At 51.3% G+C, this 18,749-nt stretch overlaps 1 protein-coding gene and 1 long non-coding RNA gene across 4 annotated transcripts in view; one reads left to right on the forward strand and one right to left on the reverse strand.

The window, feature by feature from the left end:
• Positions 1-96: 96 nt before the first annotated feature.
• Positions 97-2,550, forward strand: LOC118967590 (uncharacterized). The gene is made up of 3 exons (XR_012128856.1): positions 97-304; positions 1,448-1,561; positions 2,412-2,550. It is a non-coding gene; the product is annotated as an uncharacterized lncRNA (long non-coding RNA).
• PRKAR2A (protein kinase cAMP-dependent type II regulatory subunit alpha) overlaps positions 1,953-18,749 on the reverse strand; it is a 63,174-nt gene continuing 46,377 nt past the window's right edge. For 2 of the 3 annotated variants that reach the window (XM_073230577.1, XM_073230578.1), the window contains exons 7-11: positions 15,902-16,003; positions 15,660-15,734; positions 8,020-8,085; positions 5,992-6,133; positions 1,953-5,610 (exon numbers count right to left, since the gene is read on the reverse strand). In XM_073230577.1, coding sequence (XP_073086678.1) covers positions 5,477-5,610; positions 5,992-6,133; positions 8,020-8,085; positions 15,660-15,734; positions 15,902-16,003 — 519 coding nt within the window. In that variant the 3' untranslated portion in view covers positions 1,953-5,476. Of the gene's footprint in view, positions 5,611-5,991; positions 6,134-8,019; positions 8,086-12,431; positions 13,909-15,659; positions 15,735-15,901; positions 16,004-18,749 lie in introns of those variants that run through there. The other variant, XM_073230579.1, reaches the window with a different exon arrangement.

The following is an 18,749-nucleotide window of genomic DNA, read 5'->3' on the forward strand; positions in this document are numbered from 1 at the left end:
GCCATTGGCTGGCCGCGGAGCGCACGCGGACGGGGCGGCCCGTCGGCGCTGTTGCTAGGGCGCCGGGATTCGCCGCGGCGGCTTCCGGAAGGGGCGGGGTCAGCGGCGGGACGGGGCGGGGCGCAGGAGGCGTGCTGGCCGCCAGCACTCTGGACAGCCGGTCGTCTCGTTTCTTTCCGGCCCGGGGGTTTGTCGGGGTGCGGGATTTTCCGCGCCAACATCGCAACAGCCTGCAGCAAACTGGGAAGCGGTCACCCTCGCAGATGGATGGACAGACAGACGGCTGGAAGAGCGGCCGTGGACGGTGGGTAAAGGGGTGGTTATAGGCACCGTGGAGGGGTGGACAGAAGAATGGCTGTCGGGTCCTCCGAGGACCGGCGGTGACCCAGGGCGCAACCAGGTCCCGTCAAGCGCCACACTGCAGGGCTCGTGGGAGGCTCGTTAGTCCCCGTCCCTGTGTGGGCCAGAAGGGCTCCACCTGAGTGAATGTTAGTGTCGCTGAGAAATGCAAGGATGACGGGGTGCTACCGAGGGTGGGAAGCCTCCCACCTGCTCCTCTGTGGCGGCCAGCGTTGCAGCCCGTGCACAGGGGGTCTGCAGAGGTGTGCACTCGTGCACACACACTCATTCAACAGGTGCTCACTGGGCATCCACTCCCGGTGCTGGAAATACAGTGTGACCAAGGACAGTAAAATAAAACCCCCAAGCCCTGCCCTTATGAGGATGGGCAGGAAGGACCCATGACTAGCTGAGCTCTCCTCTGAGGGGCACCTTCCCTGTGTGGCTTCCAGGGCTTGATACCCTCCTGGAGTCCTGCAACCTCACTACTTCCTCCTCTTCACCTCTTGTCCACTCTCTCTCCCTTTAGCTACTTTCCCACCTACATTCAATGCACCAGGAAGTCCTCATGCTTCCACCACATCACTGAGCCAGAATGAGGCCCCTTCTTGCCAGATCCATGGCTTCCATCCAGTCCAGGCCACCACCCTCTCTCCCCTGGGCAGCATCAGAGCCACTGCCCAGCCTGTTACTGCCCTTGCCACCTTCAGGCTGTTCTCCACACCTCAGCCTGTGAATGCTCAAGTCAGAACCTCTCATGCCCTGCTCAGAACTCTGCAGAGCATCTCCCCAAAGAAAAGCAGGAGCTGGCAGGGGCCCCATGACCCCCGTCACCTTCTGACTGCCTCCAGCCCCAGTGCTCGGCCTCTCACACGCCACGGCCTTGGCACACTCCTGGCTTAGGGCTGGCTGCAGTCGGTCTCCCTACCTGGAATGCACTTTCTGAGATGTACACAGGACTGCACCCTAGGCCTTCAAGACCCCTCATTTCAGACTGATCTGCACCCCTCTGCCCCCATTAGGTGCACCTGGGATCACCTTTATCCCCTAAGCTGCTCCACCTTTTTCCAAAGCAGCCATCACCTTCTCACACGCTTTTTTTATACAGGCATTTAGTATCCTCCTATGGCACTGCCTGCTTCCTTCACCAGAACAAGCGCTCTGTCAGATGGGACTCTCACAGATGTATCCTCAGGACCTCAACACCAAGCAAGCTCCAGAAGTATGTTGACAGACCGAACAGAAACAATGCCATGTGTTGCTAGTGGTCAGTGCTATGGAAAAAAATTCAACTGTGCTGGTGCGAGGCAATGGGGTTGGTGAGCACCTCAGGTCAAGGCTAGCCCGGGGTCGATCCAAAGGCCCTGTACCCAGCAGAATGTGGAGCAAGCCCAGCTCAGCTCCTGCTGTGGCTTCAGGACCTGCAGTGGGTGGTGTGGCCACAGAACACCAGTCATCCAGGCCATCCCAGACAGGTGCTGCCCCACCGGCCAGTCAGTGCAGACCTCCTCTCTAAGTTTCAAGGACTCTCAGCCCAGTCCCTGCAGTATATGTGCCAGATGAGTGCTAGGATGGCCTGCAGCCCTGAAAGGAGGACACACACAACACAGGGCTGCACCACAACGTCAGACGTGGCTCGTCAGCCTTTATTAATTAGCCAGAGCGAAGCTGAGCCCTAGCGTTTCCTCCTAAAAACCCATCCTTACTATGGCAAACAATAAATTTATAGGTTCAGTACGACAGAACAAGAATTGATCACTTTTTAATCATTTCTTCTTTTGAGATTAAAATACAAGTGTAAAATGGGTTAAAATAAGATTCTCCCCAAAGTTTTAAAAATAATTCCAATTGAAAGACACTTCAAACACTATGTGTAGAACTCAGGACCAAAAAAACACCTTAAAACATTTTTACCTTTGAGGTAGCACAATAATGCTGCATTAGATTTCTTTAATTACAATGAACTTAAGAAAACAATGAGGAATCTACCTTTTGCTCAAGGAGGGCTAACTAGTTTTCTACAAATCCCCCACAAGGTTAGTGATGGTTTTCTCCCTTTTGTTTTTTTAAAGGTATGAAGATAGTCCTGCAGTGGGTGGAAGGAAACCCAGGGGAAGGCTGCTTCCCATAAAACAGAAATTAGAGCCACTGAGGAACTCCAGCAGTGAAGACAGAGGGACAAGAGGTGACCGTGGTGAAAAACCAGAATGACTTGTATCTTGGAAAGATTTTTTGACATGCATGTCAACAACAGAAATTCCAACATCAGCCAACTGAAAACAAAAGATAACAGGTGACATTCATGAGTCTTTTCCCTTTTCCTCTGTGCAAATATGCTTTCAATTTTTCTAAACGCAGGAGGGCGGTTTGTACTGGGACACGCGGCAGGCCCAGTGGCTCCACTGCTGCGAGCATAGAATCTGGGCAATAAGATGACCATGACCTCTCCTGGCTGGAGAACCATTTCTTGCTACTTTGCTTCTGAATTTGCTTATTAAACTGCTCAGAGAAAATCTCCACCCTGATTTCTGAGAATCTGGGGCAATTATATTTACACAAAGTTACACATAAGGGCGCCGACATGGAGCACAGAGCACACAGACCCTCCCTTCCTTTAGAGAGCACAACCAAAGCAGAGCGGGGTGGTGGTGGGGTGAAAACAGAGCAGAAGGATGGGGAACACTAGAGGTTGGACCCCCCCAGGGTCTCAGGAACATTCTCCACCACCCAAATCAATAGCAAGGCCAGAAAAGAGGGCGCAGAGCTCTAGCCCATAGAAGGTAACAACGTGGTACAATTAACCAGGGGACCTCCTCCCAACATGCTTGCCCCTTGAGGCTCAGCCAACAGTGCTCCCCAGCACAAGTGGACACTGGAACCCCAAGTCAGGCTTGGTGTGCACCTCTGATTGTTGCAAAGAGAACAGAACACGGGCAGACTCCTGGCACCTACATGAGTGTGCCCTGTTTCACTCACACCTGTCCCTGTAGTCTCCCTTCCTCCACCCAGACCTCTACGGGTATGTGTGAGGGTCTGCACAGATGACCCATGCGGCAACCTGCAGCCAGAGCAGGAGTCCTCAGCATCATGGACTCTCCTCTGTAAAGCAGCAGCCATCATGGGCTGTGCAGCCAGAGGCTCTGTGAATGGAATACTGAACCGGCACGTGCGAGAGGCCAGTGGGAGGGCCCATCAGGAGCCACCGGCAGGAGACCCGCACAGGGTTCACAGGCGCCCTGACTGCTGCTGGCATGGGGGTACAGGGGGGCATCTGTCTGCTCAGGGTTTAAACAGTCTGGGGCTAGACCTCGGCACCACTTGCAACACCCTTGCGACAAACAGGCACGGTTCTTGTCCGCTAAGGTGTAGATCTGCTTCCCGGACTTACTTGATCAGGAAGCAACACCCGAGAAAAGCAGCTTGGAAAACGGGAGGAAACTGTTGGGCTTCCCCAGGCCGGCTGCCGCGCTGCGGCCCTTTCATAGCTCCGAGTGCCACTCAGCAGGTGACGCGCTTCTGCTTGTGAAGCACAGGGCAGAGCCGGCCCGGGGCCTCGTGGTGGGTCACCGCTCCGGGAATCTCCTGACCGCACTGTCCACGGCACAGGCAAGCGCGTGGCTGCAGGGGCAGCGGGAGGCTGTGCATCTCTGCTGTGTCCACGGCAGGAAGGGCCACGGTCCCCACGTGTCATCTCTTAGGGATTTACTGGCTCATACAAGTTTAAAAAAAAACATATTTGAAAGGGCCTCTTGATTTCCTATCGGCGCGGCTAGGACATTCCAATTTATCTTGATGCAGACCCCACCTTGCCCACAGAAGCTCTTACAGCATCTGATTTTAACTCATTCTGAAGAAACAAAATTCATTCTGAAATACATCTAGTTAGGATAACTCATCAGAATTCTGCCTGATTTAATGAAAAGGTTAAAAAATGTTTTAAAAGATGAGCTAAATGGCTTTCCTCTGGGATTAACCATTGGGATCCCAAATACTCCAACATCTTAGGAAGGTCTGTGCAGTAATTCGATGACATTGTAAATGATACTGAACTTTGAAAACAGAAAGAACTGATCTTTAGGACGAATGCCTGAGCCAGCTGAACTGATATTTATGAATGTGTCTGAGGGGGATTCTCTAAATAGAGAATTTTTTTTTTAATGAAAAAAAAAAATTTGCTTCTTTAAAAAGTTTAATAATTGATGATTCAACAGCAAAGCTCTGTAACTCTGGAGTAGAAGAAAAGGGCTCTCTCTGTGGTACAGGCTCTCGTGGCACACTGCCATAGCTGGTGGGGCGGCTGAAAACGGGAGCCGAGGCAGCGGCCCAGGGAGGTGCAGGGGTCAGGCGGGGAGGCGGTGTCCCCAGACCCCAGCCGTTCGTGAGCAGTTAGTCACTGTCTCACATGCACAGCAGAGACCGGGCAGGACATGACCAAACCCACTGGAACAGAAAAGCAGATCCCCCAGCCCAGAAAGCCTCTCTGGCTCTCTGCCACCTGCGCTCTGTTGAGCCCAGATTTTCTTCTCTATGACACGGGGGCCAGTGCCAGGTCGGTGTGCTTTGGGGCTGACCTGCTGGGCCCCATGCAGGGCCCTTCCCTGCGCATCGCTGTGAGCCTGGGGCGGCTGTCAGCAGACAGCGCAATGCCACAGGGCTGCAGACCTCCACCCTGTATACCGCCGTGTCTTCTGTGAAACCAAAGGCTACAGTGGTGAATGGCGTGGGCTTTCTCAACAGACAAACCAGGAGATTTCATCCCTCCAGAAAGGTTGGGAGGGCATCTGTGGTCACACAGCAGGTTTGTGCAGACCTGTTAACTTCCAAAAGCAACAGCAGCATCAAGAGAGGAAAGGAAGATGTTTACACTTTGGACTTCGTATCAGGCACTTAAATTGCTGGAGAGACATGCCGTTTTGAACCAAAGATGGAAAACCGGGTTACCGGTGGTCTGACAGTGGGCTTCCAGGAGCAGAGTGGAGGAGTGGGTCACACCCCCGCTCTCCTCAGTGGTACTCGCAGGGTTTCTAGGTGCCCAGGCCATCGCAGTGGCAGCGCCGTGGCAACAGAGGGACAGTCTGTCGTGTCTGTTTTCTGAGTGTGTTCTGTGGCTGACTGGAGAAGGCCCTGGGGTGCGCACTTACTGCCCCGGGTCGACCAGATCCAAGCTGGAGCCGAACACCTTCACCAGCTGCTCCTCGTAGTGTGAGATGTTCCTCTTCATGATGTCCATGCAGGGCCCCAGGAGCCTCTCGAACGCCTGCACGTCCATGACTGCGTGGTTGGAGACAGGAGGGGCAGAGTGAGCTCACAGCCCAGGGTTACGCCCACGTGCCCGCCTTTCCTTCAACATACGTGCTCAGGATAGAGGTGGTCAGACCGTGGGACACTGGGCACTGGCGGGGAGGAGGAGGCTCCCGCATGAGCACAGAAGGCTGCGCCATCTAAGGCAGAGGTGTCGCAAGGCCCTGCAGCACCTGTTCTCTGTCCCCACCCAGCGCCAGACACCCGCCTCCATCGCTGCCCAGAAGCGTTCACTAAAAGAAGACATTTACCTGTTTCTGCTGGCCCACACTGCCCGGGCCCTGATGGGGAGTGGACTGCTGAAGGTTGGGCTGAGAGCAGACAGTCCTGCGCTGCAGAGCGAATGCTTACCGAGGCATTGGACGTCTCCCACTGCATAGGCGGAAGCAGCTCGGGGCTTGTTGGTGACCAGCGCAAGCTCGCCAAAGTACTGCCCCTTGTGGCAGCGGGCAATCTCGACCTCCTGGTTCCCACCATCCTTGTTTGCTTTAGTCTACAGAAGACAGAGAATGGCTGGGTGGATCCCAGCGTCACAGCTGGGCATGTCCCCCCCCACCGCTGGCACACTCTTGCCGGCCACTTCATTCAGCCCCATCATGGAGAAATTCTCTCTGTAGCCTCTAACGGTACTGTGTGAATGGCATGGCTAACTCAGTGTCTGCTTCAACCAGAGGGGCTGGCTGTTCCCTGGGGCCTCACCTCCTAACACCTTTCAGTAATGGCTAAATATCCAGAGGTAAGGTGAAGACTATTTCCTGTGGGAGATTTATCTATATAGAAAACATGTATCACGTGTTTATACTGTACTGTCTGTGGTGGCCGCGTGTTCTGCAGATGTGAATGCTCTCAGGGAGGCACCTCTCCTGAGGTGCGGAGGGCAGGGCAGGGTCTTTGGCTATTTGCCTCCACGGATGTTAGCACTACCCTTAGGCAGAGTCACAGGCCTGGCTGTTCCTTTTGACTGGAGGCCCTGCCTTTCTGGGACAAAGCTTTACAGGGATACGTTCTCATTGTAGGTACTCTCTGCATCCTAAGTTAGTCACCCCCCCCAACATTTTTTAGAAGAGTCAGCTAAAATTTTTTTTTATAATGTTCAATCTTGAAATTTGCTGGTTTCACTTAGTATTAAGAAATCAAGCAGGTAGTAATTTGTGCTTATCAAATGTCTGAAAATAAGGTACTACACTGTATTTAATATTTTTAAAGTTTTTACAAATCCATGTGCTGTGCTAAGCAGTGATTTAAGTAAAACGTCACTTAGAAGAATTATTAGGAAGAATTAGCCTCAATCTCTAGGAACCACTTTATGTCATGGGCAGATAGGTAAGTTTTTGAAGGTTGATTTAGCAGAACACACACAGGTGCCACATGGCTTCCAGGGTTGGCCTGTCCTCCCTCTGCCCGGCCCTGGCCCACTGGCCATGCAGCGGCTGCCCCAGCGGAACCGGCACCCATCCCCATCTCGGTGGTCCTTACTGGGGCTGCAGACATGCCTGTGCCCGCCTGACCCCCTTCCCTGAATGCCACCTACCACCCTGTGCCATGGATACCAGCTCCTGGGGCTTCTTTACAGTGCGGATCGGGATTCGGAGGCCTGGGCAGGGCCCAGCTCTGCATTCCTAACAGACTCTCCCCAGCCCCCCGGTGCCAGCACGCTGCCCATCCTGCACACCCAACATGTACTGCCATCAGCAGGTGCTGATGAATGTCTGAGACACGCACAAACACAGATCAGGGGCCCACAGCCTCTAGTAAAGGGACACACTTGGATTCATGCGAAACTCCGTATCTATTTTTGATGAGGAATCAGGCCATCTTAAAGGCAGTAATCATACTGTTCTTTCCTTCTCCATACATAAGTTTTACTAAGTATATTCTGTAAAACGTTTCATACTAGGGTGGTTTAGTATATTTATTAACTCGCTGTTTTAATGAATTCTGTGTTCTTAAAAACACTGAAGCGGGGTCACCTGGCAATGCTGGGTTTATGGTCTGCCCACCCTTTCAAATGGCCACAACGGCAGTGTCCCCAGAGGCACCCCCTCCTGGTGCTCCAGAGAGGAAGCTCTTTTCATACTCGACACCCACATGTATTTTGTTTTAATGATATAATTGCCCCCCCCTCCTATTAGGATGTTCATCTTTTTCTTCTGTCTGCCACAGTTTCTCACAGCACTACTTATGTAACAGAGGCCAAGGCAATTGGAAAGAGGAAATACACTAAATCCTGTCAGGGGAAGGGCTCAAACGTGGGTCTTTGCCCCCCACGTACTCACAGCACAGTGGTGGCCTGGCACGCTGCACACGCACCCCAGTACTGGGGGCACCTCCCTCCTGGGCACCCAGCCGGCCGTGCCCCCTGCATCCCCACACCCTCACCTTGCTTTTGATCAGGATGCTCACTTCACCAGACTCTATGATGTAAAAGCTGTCAGCCTTTTCACCCTGGAAATGGAAAGGAGGTCAGGTCAGAGTCATGCACACATGTGTGTTGCAGAGGGACACAGGAATAGAGCATTTTCTCACTACTGAGCTCCAATTTGTACTTATTTTCCAAACTTAAAATCGATCAATGGCTAACAAATTCAGAAAATGAGAGGCTCCTGACCAGGGGATGTCAGCCTGACCACGACTGACTTGCATCTCACTTCCCAACTGGGGTGTTCACAGTTGTCTGCACGTGTGCTCCCCGGCTGCCAGCTGCACAGAGCACCACCCTTCTCACAGCCCCTGTGGGCTTTGAGTTGGGCCTGTGCAGGCACTGGCGCAGTGGTGAGACCGCCACGTGAGTCGAGGTGACCCTGCCCCCATCAAGTGTGGCCCTGTGCTGTCCCCAAGGACAGCATGGCCCAGAAGTGAGCCCTGCCTTGGTTACAGCGTGCTTGCAACCAGGCTGTCACCCTGATGACCTCATGCTTTTCTTTTGCTTGTTTGGATTTTCAACCCCTTGGCTGGCACAGTCATTCAGGTAATGCACCAATAATTAGGTCCTTAGTCTGTGCAGGCACTGTTCTAGGCATGTGAGATACATCAGTGGACAAAACAAACAGCCCTGGCCCTGAGGGGTGGACACTGAGCAAGCAGCATAAGGACTCAGGGAGTCACTCCCATTCTTTGGAAGGCGGTTAAGTGCTATGGGAGAAAAAGAGAAGTAGTATGTGGGGCCCATGGCCGCGGCCGGGGATGGCCGCTGAACATGCACAGAGCTGCAGCAGGGGGAGAGACTGAAGCAAAAGTCCAGAGGAGGTGAGAGCCAGGTAAGAAGGTGTGGGAGGGAGAGGGAGGCGGAGTCACTCCGGGACAGCAGGGTGGTGAGCGCCTGCGGACTGCCACAGAGTGCCGGGTGGTGGTGGGGGTGCCCTAGCCCCAACAGCCATAATTTACACTGCTCGTGTTTCAAGGCTACAGCGTGATCAGTCTTTTCACACACACACATCTGTGTAACCACCAATCAAAGATCAAAACTGAAAATATTTCCAGCCTCCAAAAGGGTCCCTTTGGGGTGTTTCTCTGCTCGCGCCCCGTTAGGTGAGTACACCTGCTTCTGTCCTATACAGAAGCTTCCCCAGGCTTCTGGAACAAGGAATTGTGCATTCCACTGTAAGACCTACTTTGAGAATGCCTGGCTGTGGCTAGGAGCTGGGGCACAAGTGAAGGGAGGGGAGGAGTGTGGATGTTTTGAGGAAAGAGACTCAGGCATGTCTGTACGATGGAGGGAAGCAGTCTGACGCAGAGCAGCTCAAACAGAACGGGTCTGTGACCCAGACGTGCCTGCCCTCTGTGTGCACCGCTCCACTCCGGTGCCAAGAAGTCTGACAGCATAGGACTGGGATCGCCCCGTTTCACGGGGGCGCTTCCTCAGAAGCCCAAAGGTCCGTGCCGCCTCAGGTGGTGGGGGAAGAGCTGGCGCGCAAGGCTGGGTGGAGCTGAGAAGGAACACTACTGGTCCGCAGCGGGTCTGGGTGGAGGCTCCTCTCTGGACCAAGGAAGGCCTGTCTTTGATCCTTTTGATTTTGATGTGCTAAGACCTCACCATAAAGGGCTGGAATAGTGCAGAAACAATGCAAAGGAGCCTTCTTCAAGATGACACCAGGAGTGCCGGCACCACCTACTTCTGTGGCCTCTGAAGAGGTGCACTGTGTTGCCCCTCCAGCCCACGAGACGGTTAGGCTGGGATGAAGATGGGCCAGGACACAGCAGAAGCTGGCTGTCCAGGCTTCCCAGGGCTCCTGTCAGTGTGCAGGGCAGACAAGCAGACGAGATGACCATGCAGCAGGAAAAAAACGAGCTCAACAGAAGAGCATCCTGCTCTTCAAGGTTTTAAGCCTCTATAGGGCCTGAGTGCATACCTCACAGGCAGGGCATTCCCTGCAACGTTCAGGAGTAACGAAACCAGACTGCACCACAGTTTACATTTTTGTGAACATATGACCAGGGTTTGAATAAAGTTTTTGAATGTCTCCTACATGGAAGGCACTGACTAGGTCATCATCTATGTGCTGGACTTCACTGGACATTATTAAATATATGCCTGTCTTTCACAAACAAGGAATCTACCACAAAAACGACTGAAGCCCTACTTCAGGAAATGGCACCTTTTTGGTTCAATGAAATGGTCCCACTCTCCCCACTGTTATTCAGCATAGATCTGGAGGTCCTAGCTACGGCAATCAGACAACACAAAGAAATAAAAGGCATCCAGATTCACAAGGAAGAAGTTAAACTGTCACTGTTTGCAGATATGATATCGTACATAAAAACCCTTAAGAATCCACTCCAAAACTACTAAATCTAATATCCGAATTCAGCAAAGTTGCAGGATACAAAATTAATACACAGAAATCTGTTGCATTCCTATATACTAACGATGAACTACCAGACGAAGAAATAAAATACAATTCCATTCACAATTGCATCAAAAAGAATAAAATACCCAGGAATAAATCTACCCAAGGAAGTGAAAGACCTATACCCTGAAAACTACAAGACATTCATGAGAGAAATTAAAGAAAATACCATTAAATGGAAACACATCCCATGCTCATGGATAGGAAGAATTAATATTGTCAAAATGGCTATCCTGCCTAAAGCAATCTACAGATTCAATGCAATCCCTATCAAAATACCAACAGCATTCTTCAACCAACTAGAGCAAATAGTTCTAAAATTCATATGGAACCACAAAAGACCCCAAATAGCCAAAGCTGGGGGGATTACACTCCCTGACTTCAAGCTCCACTACAAAGCCACAATAATCAAGACAATCTGGTACTGGCACAAGAATGGACCCAAAGACCAATGGAACAGACTAGAGAGCCCAGATATTAACCCAAGCATATATGGTCAATTAATATACGATAAAGGAGCCATGGACATACAATGGGGAAATGACAGTCTCTTCAACAGATGGTGCTGGCAAAACTGGACAGCTACAAGTAAGAGAATGAAACTGGATCACTGTCTAACCCCATACACAAAAGTAAACTCAAAATGGATCAAAGACCTGAATGTAAGTCATGAAACCATAAAACTCTAGAAGACAACATAGGCGAAAATATGAATATAAACATGAGCAACTTTTTCCTGAACACGTCTCCTCAGGCAAGGGAAACAAAAGCAAAAATGAACAAGTGGGACTATATCAAGCTGAAAAGCTTCTGTACAGCAAAGGACACCGTCAGCAGAACAAAAAGGCATCTGACAGTATGGGAGAGTATATTTGTAAGTGACAGATCCGACAAGGGGTTAACATCCAAAATATATAAAGAACTCACACGCCTCATCAACCAAAAAGCAAATAATCCAATTAAAAAATGGGCAGAGAATATGAACAGACTCTTCTCCAAAGAAGAAATTCAGATGGCCAACAGGCACATGAAAACATGCTCTACATTACTAATTATCAGGGAAATGCAAGTTAAAACCACAGTGAGATATCACCTCACACCAGTTAGGACGGCAAACACAGAAAAGACTAGGAACAACAAATGCTGACGAGGATGCAGAGAAAGGGGAACGAACCCTCCTGCACTGCTGGTGGGAATGTAAGCTAGTTCAGCCATTGTGGAAAGCAGTATGGAGGTTCCTCAAAAAGCTAAAAATAGGAATACCATTTGACCCAGGAATTCCACTCCTAGGAATTTACATAAAGAATACAAGTTCTCAAATTCAAAAAGACATATGCACCCCTAGTTTACTGCAGCACTATTTACAATAGCCAAGATATGGAAGTAAGTGTCCCTCAGTAGATGAATGGATAAAGAAGAGGTGGTACAGATACACAATGGAATACTATTCAGCCATAAGAAAGAAACAAATCCTACCATCTGCAACAACATGGATGGAGCTGGAGGGTGTCATGCTCAGTGAAATAAGACAGGCAGAGAAAGACAAATACCAAATGATTTCCCTCATTTGTGGAGTAAAACAATGAAGCAAAACTGAAGGAACAAAACAGCAGCCGACTCAAACTCCAAGAAGGGACTAGCAGTTACCAAAGGGAAGGGGTGTGGGAGGGAGAAGGGGATTGAGGGGCATTATGATTGGCACTCATGGTGTGGAGGGGATCATGGGGAAGACAGAGAAGGCAAATAGTGACTCTGTGGCATCTTACTACACTGATGGACAGACAGTGACTGCAATGGGGCCGCGGGGGGCACTTTATAAGGGTGAATGTAGTAACCATGTTGTTTTTCATGTGAAACGTTTATAAGAGTATATATCAATAATAGCTTAATAAAAAAATAAAAAGACAAAAAAAACACGGAAAACAAGATACATGTTTTTTATTCCACTACAAACTAACTCCTGTCCAAATAATTCTAAGAATAGGCAAAACATTCCATCCGTGAGGATCTCTGTACACTCATAAAAACCAGAGCACACACACAATAACATAAAGTCAACACATATACAAAAGTTTGTGTTGAAGACCTCGAAAGGATGTAAACAAAATAACTGTGAAGGCACAGCTGGCCAGGGGACCCCAAGACAGCGCCAATGTGGTCCAGACACCCCAGGGGCAACCTGTGACGCACACTGGGGCCCAGGCCCCTGCAACAGACGGGGCCTCTGGTCTTCCTGCGGGGTCTGGGCCCCAGCTGGACATGTGTGTTAGCAGGGCACAGGCTCAGGGCGCACTGTCTGGGGCCTCAGGGCAGGGACCTCGGGAACCTCTAAGTGCTGCCCTTCAGGTCTGTGGGACAATTTCTGGCTATGAAATGCTCAGAGTGGGAAGGAAGAAATGCTGACAAAGCAAAGAGCTAGGCACCCAACTCAAGAGAATAGGAAGAAGTAACAAAAAGAGGCAGCGGAAGGAAATGAGAGAAGGAGAGCGGGCCGTGAAATGGAGAACAGACGTTCAGTAGGGTTTGTAAAAGGCAAAAGCCCTCAGGACTTCAGCAGGACTGGGAGACTGATAAACCCCTGGTGAGGCTGAGGGAGAAGAGAAGGCACGAAACAGTGCTGGCAGTGAAGACAGGAACACCATTCTAGATGCTACCGGAGCATCAACAGGAACATTATGCCGAGAGCACTGAGTTTTAGATGAAATGGACAGAGCCCTAGAAAAATAGATCTCACCAGAACACACCAAAGAGGCAGAAAATTTAAGTAACAAAATGATTTAATCTACTGTTAAATCTTCCCACAAAGAAAATACTGATAACTTCCATAACTGCCCAAGGAATTCTAGTCTTACATAAACTCCTCAGATGAGGGAAATAGAACAGAATCCCAACGTACACTATGGGTCTAACATTATCTTGATTATCAAAATCTGACAAGAGTACTATAATGAAAGGAAAATTATACACCAGCCTTGTCCAGGAAGTTGGCCATAAAATCTTACACAGAATAGTACCAAATCGGATTCATCCGCATATAAAAATGTCAGTACATGGTGGCTTATCTTATCTCAGCAACACAAGGTTGCTTTAACATTTGAAGATCAAACTGATGGAATCATGAAGTCTTGTTCGTCACAGCCAAAAGCGGAAACACCCGAAATGTCCCTCAGCAGTGGAAAGAAAAATAGTCCATATTCGCACACCGGAATGGTGCACAGGAGGGAAGGCCAAGGGACCACCGCCACCCACGACGGGGGGAGGCTGAGCTGGAGCAGCAAGGGGCGGATACAAGGGTGTTTGCCCTCCGAGCCCCACGGCAGGACACAGAGCAGCAAGATCTGGACATCCCTTTTAGGGTCGGTGACAGCTGTCTGCTCTCGCTCCTGTTCAGCATTGTGCCAGAGGTCCCAGTCAGGGCGAACTTAAGGCAAAAAAAGAAAAAAGGCATACAGGCTAGGAAAAGTCCATGTCTGTGATTAAAAGGCACAAAAATCATCAATGTAGAAAATCCCGAGGAAGCTACAAAAAAGCTACTAGAACTAACGTGAGTTTTGCAAGGCTGCAGTTTCCAAAAGGCCAATATCCAAATCCAACTAAACTTCTGTACCTTGGTGATAACTGGAAACTGAAAAAGGAAAAACCACTTAAAATAGTGTCAAATATGTGAAATATCCAAGGATAAATTTAACGAGGACGTGCTACACCTGAACACTGCCCCTGCAAACTGCAAATGCCACAGAGAAAGTAAGAGGACGGCAGTAGAAGGAGCTCTGCTGTGCTTGCGGGCTGACCCCCTGCGGGGAGAGCGCCGGGCAGCACACGCACACTGCTCTGCGGAGGCAATTCCCGTGTGGGCAAAGCTGGGCAAACACACAGCGTGAAGCAGAGCTCTGCTGCAGGGGGCCGGCGCCAGCAGCTTGCATTTTTGGCCATTCCAAACAGCCTCTAACATTCCCAAGTGGTGGTGATGCTGCGGACCTGGGCCCTTCCTTGGGGCACCCTCGGTCCAGAGACACTGCCAAAGGGGTCCTCAAGCCGGGAATCTTCTTGGTTTATGTCTGCTCTGCACCACCTACTCCCATCTTCAAGCGCACACACCCCGGCAATCGCTGCGGCTTCTCCCGCCTCGGGACCGAGCTGCTGCAGGCCCGCAGCGTTCAGGAGGCAGCAGAGGCCCTTGGCGGGTACACGAAAGCACCTCAGCTTCAGAGCGTGGCCAGTCAGCATGTCCTATTCCTGAAACTCAGCCCTACATTCTTGCCACAGCAGGGCACCTGCCCTGGGACACCGCTCATGCCACAGATCCTTGCCCACCCTGTTCTCTGCCCTGACAGACCCTGCCCTGGCCTCAGCTGCTCTTACCCTTTAAGCCCAGCTCCAAGGGCACTTCCTCCACAATTCCATTCTGCTTGTGTATTCTCACAGCCCCACATGCTCCTTCATTATAGTGCTGGTACCTGGTCCTACTCGGGTATCTTCATGAACGCGTACAGAATCAAACCAATTTCTAACGAAAAGGATTAGCAGCAGGGTACCCAGAAAACAAGCACTTAAGAGATGCTACTTAGACGCGGTTCTGGCTGGCACTTCTCTGGGAGCCTGTCTCCCCAGTGACAAGCCTCACTGTCCCTGCGGGCCTGGCCGGGCCCCAGGGTGGGCTCGGGACTGAGGCCTGACCAACCTGAGCCTCTCCTCCTCTGAGCCCCAGCCCTGGCCTCCAGGACGGGCGCACCCCAATCCAGACAACACCTCCCCAGTGCTCTCGCCGCAACAACAGGCAGAGCTTTGACCCGGGAAAGTCCACGATCCTCTGCGTGTGCAACTGAAAGGCAAACCCTGCAGGCAGGGAAAGTACCACCCTCCAACCATCACAGTGACCAGTGTGATGGGGGAACGGGCACACAGGAGCACTCGAGGCAGTGGCCAGGCCGCATCCACGCTGAGCCCTGAAGATGCTAGGTGTCTGGGGCATGTGGTCATAGTCAGGAGGAACCTTGGTGCCAAGCGCAGAGGAGGCAAGGGCACGACCCATCAACCTCCAGGCCTCAACAGTAAGGTGACTCAGGGTCAGAACACGACACCCAAAAAAAAACATGGGGCCAAGGAAGGGTTAGCAGAGCGCACAGCGCCTGGAGGGTCGCCACAGCGTCAGAGGGCCCCGGGAGGCCTCACCTGGGTGATTATGCGGTCGCCATCCTTATAGATCTTTTCTCCAATCACGTCCACGATCTTCATTCGCTCTGACGCCTGGAATAGCAGACAGACGCACAGATTACAAGGACAGGACCTCAAAGTCACAAATATCTGTATGACACAGAAACGGCTTAGAACAGTATGACTTGAAAGCTAATAATGGAATAGTTTGAACAGCTCTTCTTAAATCCCCATAAACACTCTTCTTCAGAAGACTTTACCTCCAGGGATCTGAGGAGGGGCAAGGACTCGATAAACGACTCAAACTTCTTCCTCTTTTTTGCGTTGTTCTTCAATATGATCCTTCTGAAGGTCAGACGGTCCTGCAGGAAAAAATATGAGAATTTTGGTAAATGCCAGTGTAAGAGAACATGTGGCTTAATTACCTGGGCCACAGCGAATACCAGGGCCCCTCAGAAGGAACCGGGCACCCCACGAGCGCAGCGAGCATTGCCGGCACTTCTCTCTGCAGCGCTGCCTGGAGCGGGTGGCCGATGGGCCACGGAGCGGGTGAGAACAGACCTCGCGACCAGCCGCCTGTGAGCTCGGCGCCTCCCCAAGAGGGAGGCAGACTGGATGGTTCTACCCTCAGCCCTCAGGGACTTTACAGTCTCAGCGGAGAATACAAAAGACATTAGTAAACAATCACAGTCTAAGACCACAAGTGAGGTGAGCTACAAAGACAAGTGCACAAGGACTCCGGGGAGGGAGAGGTCACAGCTGGCGGAGGGATGGGGTAGCTCTGTTGTTAAAGTATGACCCTGCGTGGGGCCCGGAGGAGGAGTGGGCCCTGAATTAACGGAGAGACAGTCTAACTGCTCGGTGTGAGGCTCCTAACTGGGTGAGCAGGCGGTGCGTGCACCCAAGTGGCTGGTGTCTTTCTTCCATCCCAGGCTGTTGGGAATGGGAAGGTTTTTAAAATTTTGTTTTGTTTTGGGGAAGTAATGATGACATCCCTAAAAACGCTGTCAGAATGAAAGGGGAAGGCATGTCAGGCTGGAGGTCTGCATAGAATTCCCAATGGCTGGGTGTGGGGGGAGTGGGTGGAGGCACCTAGGGGCTCCCTGGCTCCTGCCCCGGCCCTTAGGTGCAGAGACCAGGCCCATCCCCGCCCTCTGCACCTGCTTTACAAGGGCTCACGGCCGCAGCTCCTCCCTCCTGCTGAACTGCTGTGTGAATGACGTCTGCTCTGCGGTGTTTAGTCAGACCGTCCCCCATTTTGTCCCCCATCTGCCTGCCTGGAAAGAGCCATTCCAGCTCCGATCCCTCTAATGGGCTGCATCATTTGCCACCACTTTGTTTAAGTGGCTGTGTTGGATGTATTCTTTAAATGCTGCTGGAGTGATAGGAGTATTAATCTGTTGTATTCAGAATTCAGTTCTACATGTTTTTTGGGCCAACCTAGGCCTAGAGTCCCGTGGAAAGAGGACAATCGAGACAAGATGATGGTAATTATAAAGCTGCCTTCCCGTGTGTGTGGGCCAGTCCATCTGCTATTCCACCAGGAGGACTACAGCAGACTGTTTCTGTCTGCAGGGCAACAACTACTGTCTCTCCAGGTGGCCTGTCTGTGCTAGTGTCCTATGCATGCTTTTGCACTTCCCGGGGCTGCGCTGCGCTGCGCAGGGCAGGACACCAGCCGCCAGCCTGGCTTCCAGCAGGGAGGAGACCCCAGGGAAATGGAGTGTCGTCAGCATCAAGTTCCAGAGACAAGCCAAAGCCTGACATCCAGAAGAGAAAAGGAGGGCTGCCCTTTCCAGGCAGGAGTTCCAAGGCCCATGCAGGAGAGCAGCACCAGACCGAGCACAGCAGTTGTGGTGACAGCCACCGCAGCAAGAACAGGGGGTATGTGCAGTGCAGCCCGAGAAACCCAGGGGAATCGTCGGGTCCCCACTGCTTTGACCTCAGAAGGCGCTGCCAGGCCTTGGGAGGCACATGTGGGGGGTCAGGCTGTCAAGACCCCTCTGGGCGCCACTTTCCTGGAGGTGGTACTGAAGCTGCGGGAGGGTCTGGGCTGGAAATCAAGTGACCAAAGCAGAATGAAAGTGGGGCCAAAGGACATCGCGGGGCTACTTACAATGGGAGGGAGAGGATGAAAAGCCTGCAGGGAAGACAGGGCGGAGAGGAGGGCGGTGCGCAGCCAGGCCGGCCCGCACGCCATTCTGCAACACTTCCCGCATGCCATGCACCCAGGGCGCCACGTCTCACACCCTAGCCACGAGGTGGGCGGCTTACGGGCAGGTGGTTTTTAAAGATTTCCTGCTGAGACATTCTCTTTGACTAAGAGCGCATTTAGGAGCATGTGATTTAATTTCCAAGTGTTCGAAGGTTTTCCTGTTATCTCTGCTGCTGATCTCTGGTTTCCTTCCTTTGCGGTTAGAGAAAACAGTCTCATTTCAGTTGGTTGTTTCATTTTACATCCCAGAGTAAGGTCTGTGTTGGTGAACGTTCAGTGGGCTCGACAAGGACATGTACTCATGTGTGGTCACGCAGACCGTGGCGTGTCTGCTGGGTCTTTTTGGATGGTGGTGCTGAATTCTGCATATTTCCTGATTTCCTGTCTAGTTGCTCTACCAATTGTTGAGAGAGGGGTGTTGAAATCTGCAACCAGAACTGTGGATTTACCTATTCTTCCAGTTCTGTCAGTTTTTCCTTACATATTTGGAAGCCCTGTTGTTGGCTGTATATATCTTTAGGGTTGCTATGTCTCCTTGGTAGGTTACCCCTTTCATTATTATGTAATGCTCCTTTGACCCTGGTAATTTTTCTTTGCCGAGAAGTCTACTTTAAAAGATTTTAATATGATTACACCTGCTTTCTTCTGAATAGTGTGTACATGATCGATTTCTATCTTTTGACTTTCAACCCACCCACATCACGTGTTTCTTAGAGACAGCATGTAGTTGGGTCATTGAAAATACTCCCATTGTGCTGGTCTAACTGGTACATTTAGAGCGCCACGTATCACCGAGCTGGCGTGTTCAGGCCTCTGCATGCAGTCGCCGCCCGTGCGTCAGGGCTGGCGCCCTCCACTGTCGCCTGCTTTCTGGTGTCCTTCTGCTTTGCTCC

The sequence above is a fragment of the Manis javanica genome, chromosome 3 (genome assembly GCF_040802235.1).
Source record: "Manis javanica isolate MJ-LG chromosome 3, MJ_LKY, whole genome shotgun sequence".
NCBI lineage: Eukaryota > Metazoa > Chordata > Mammalia > Pholidota > Manidae > Manis > Manis javanica.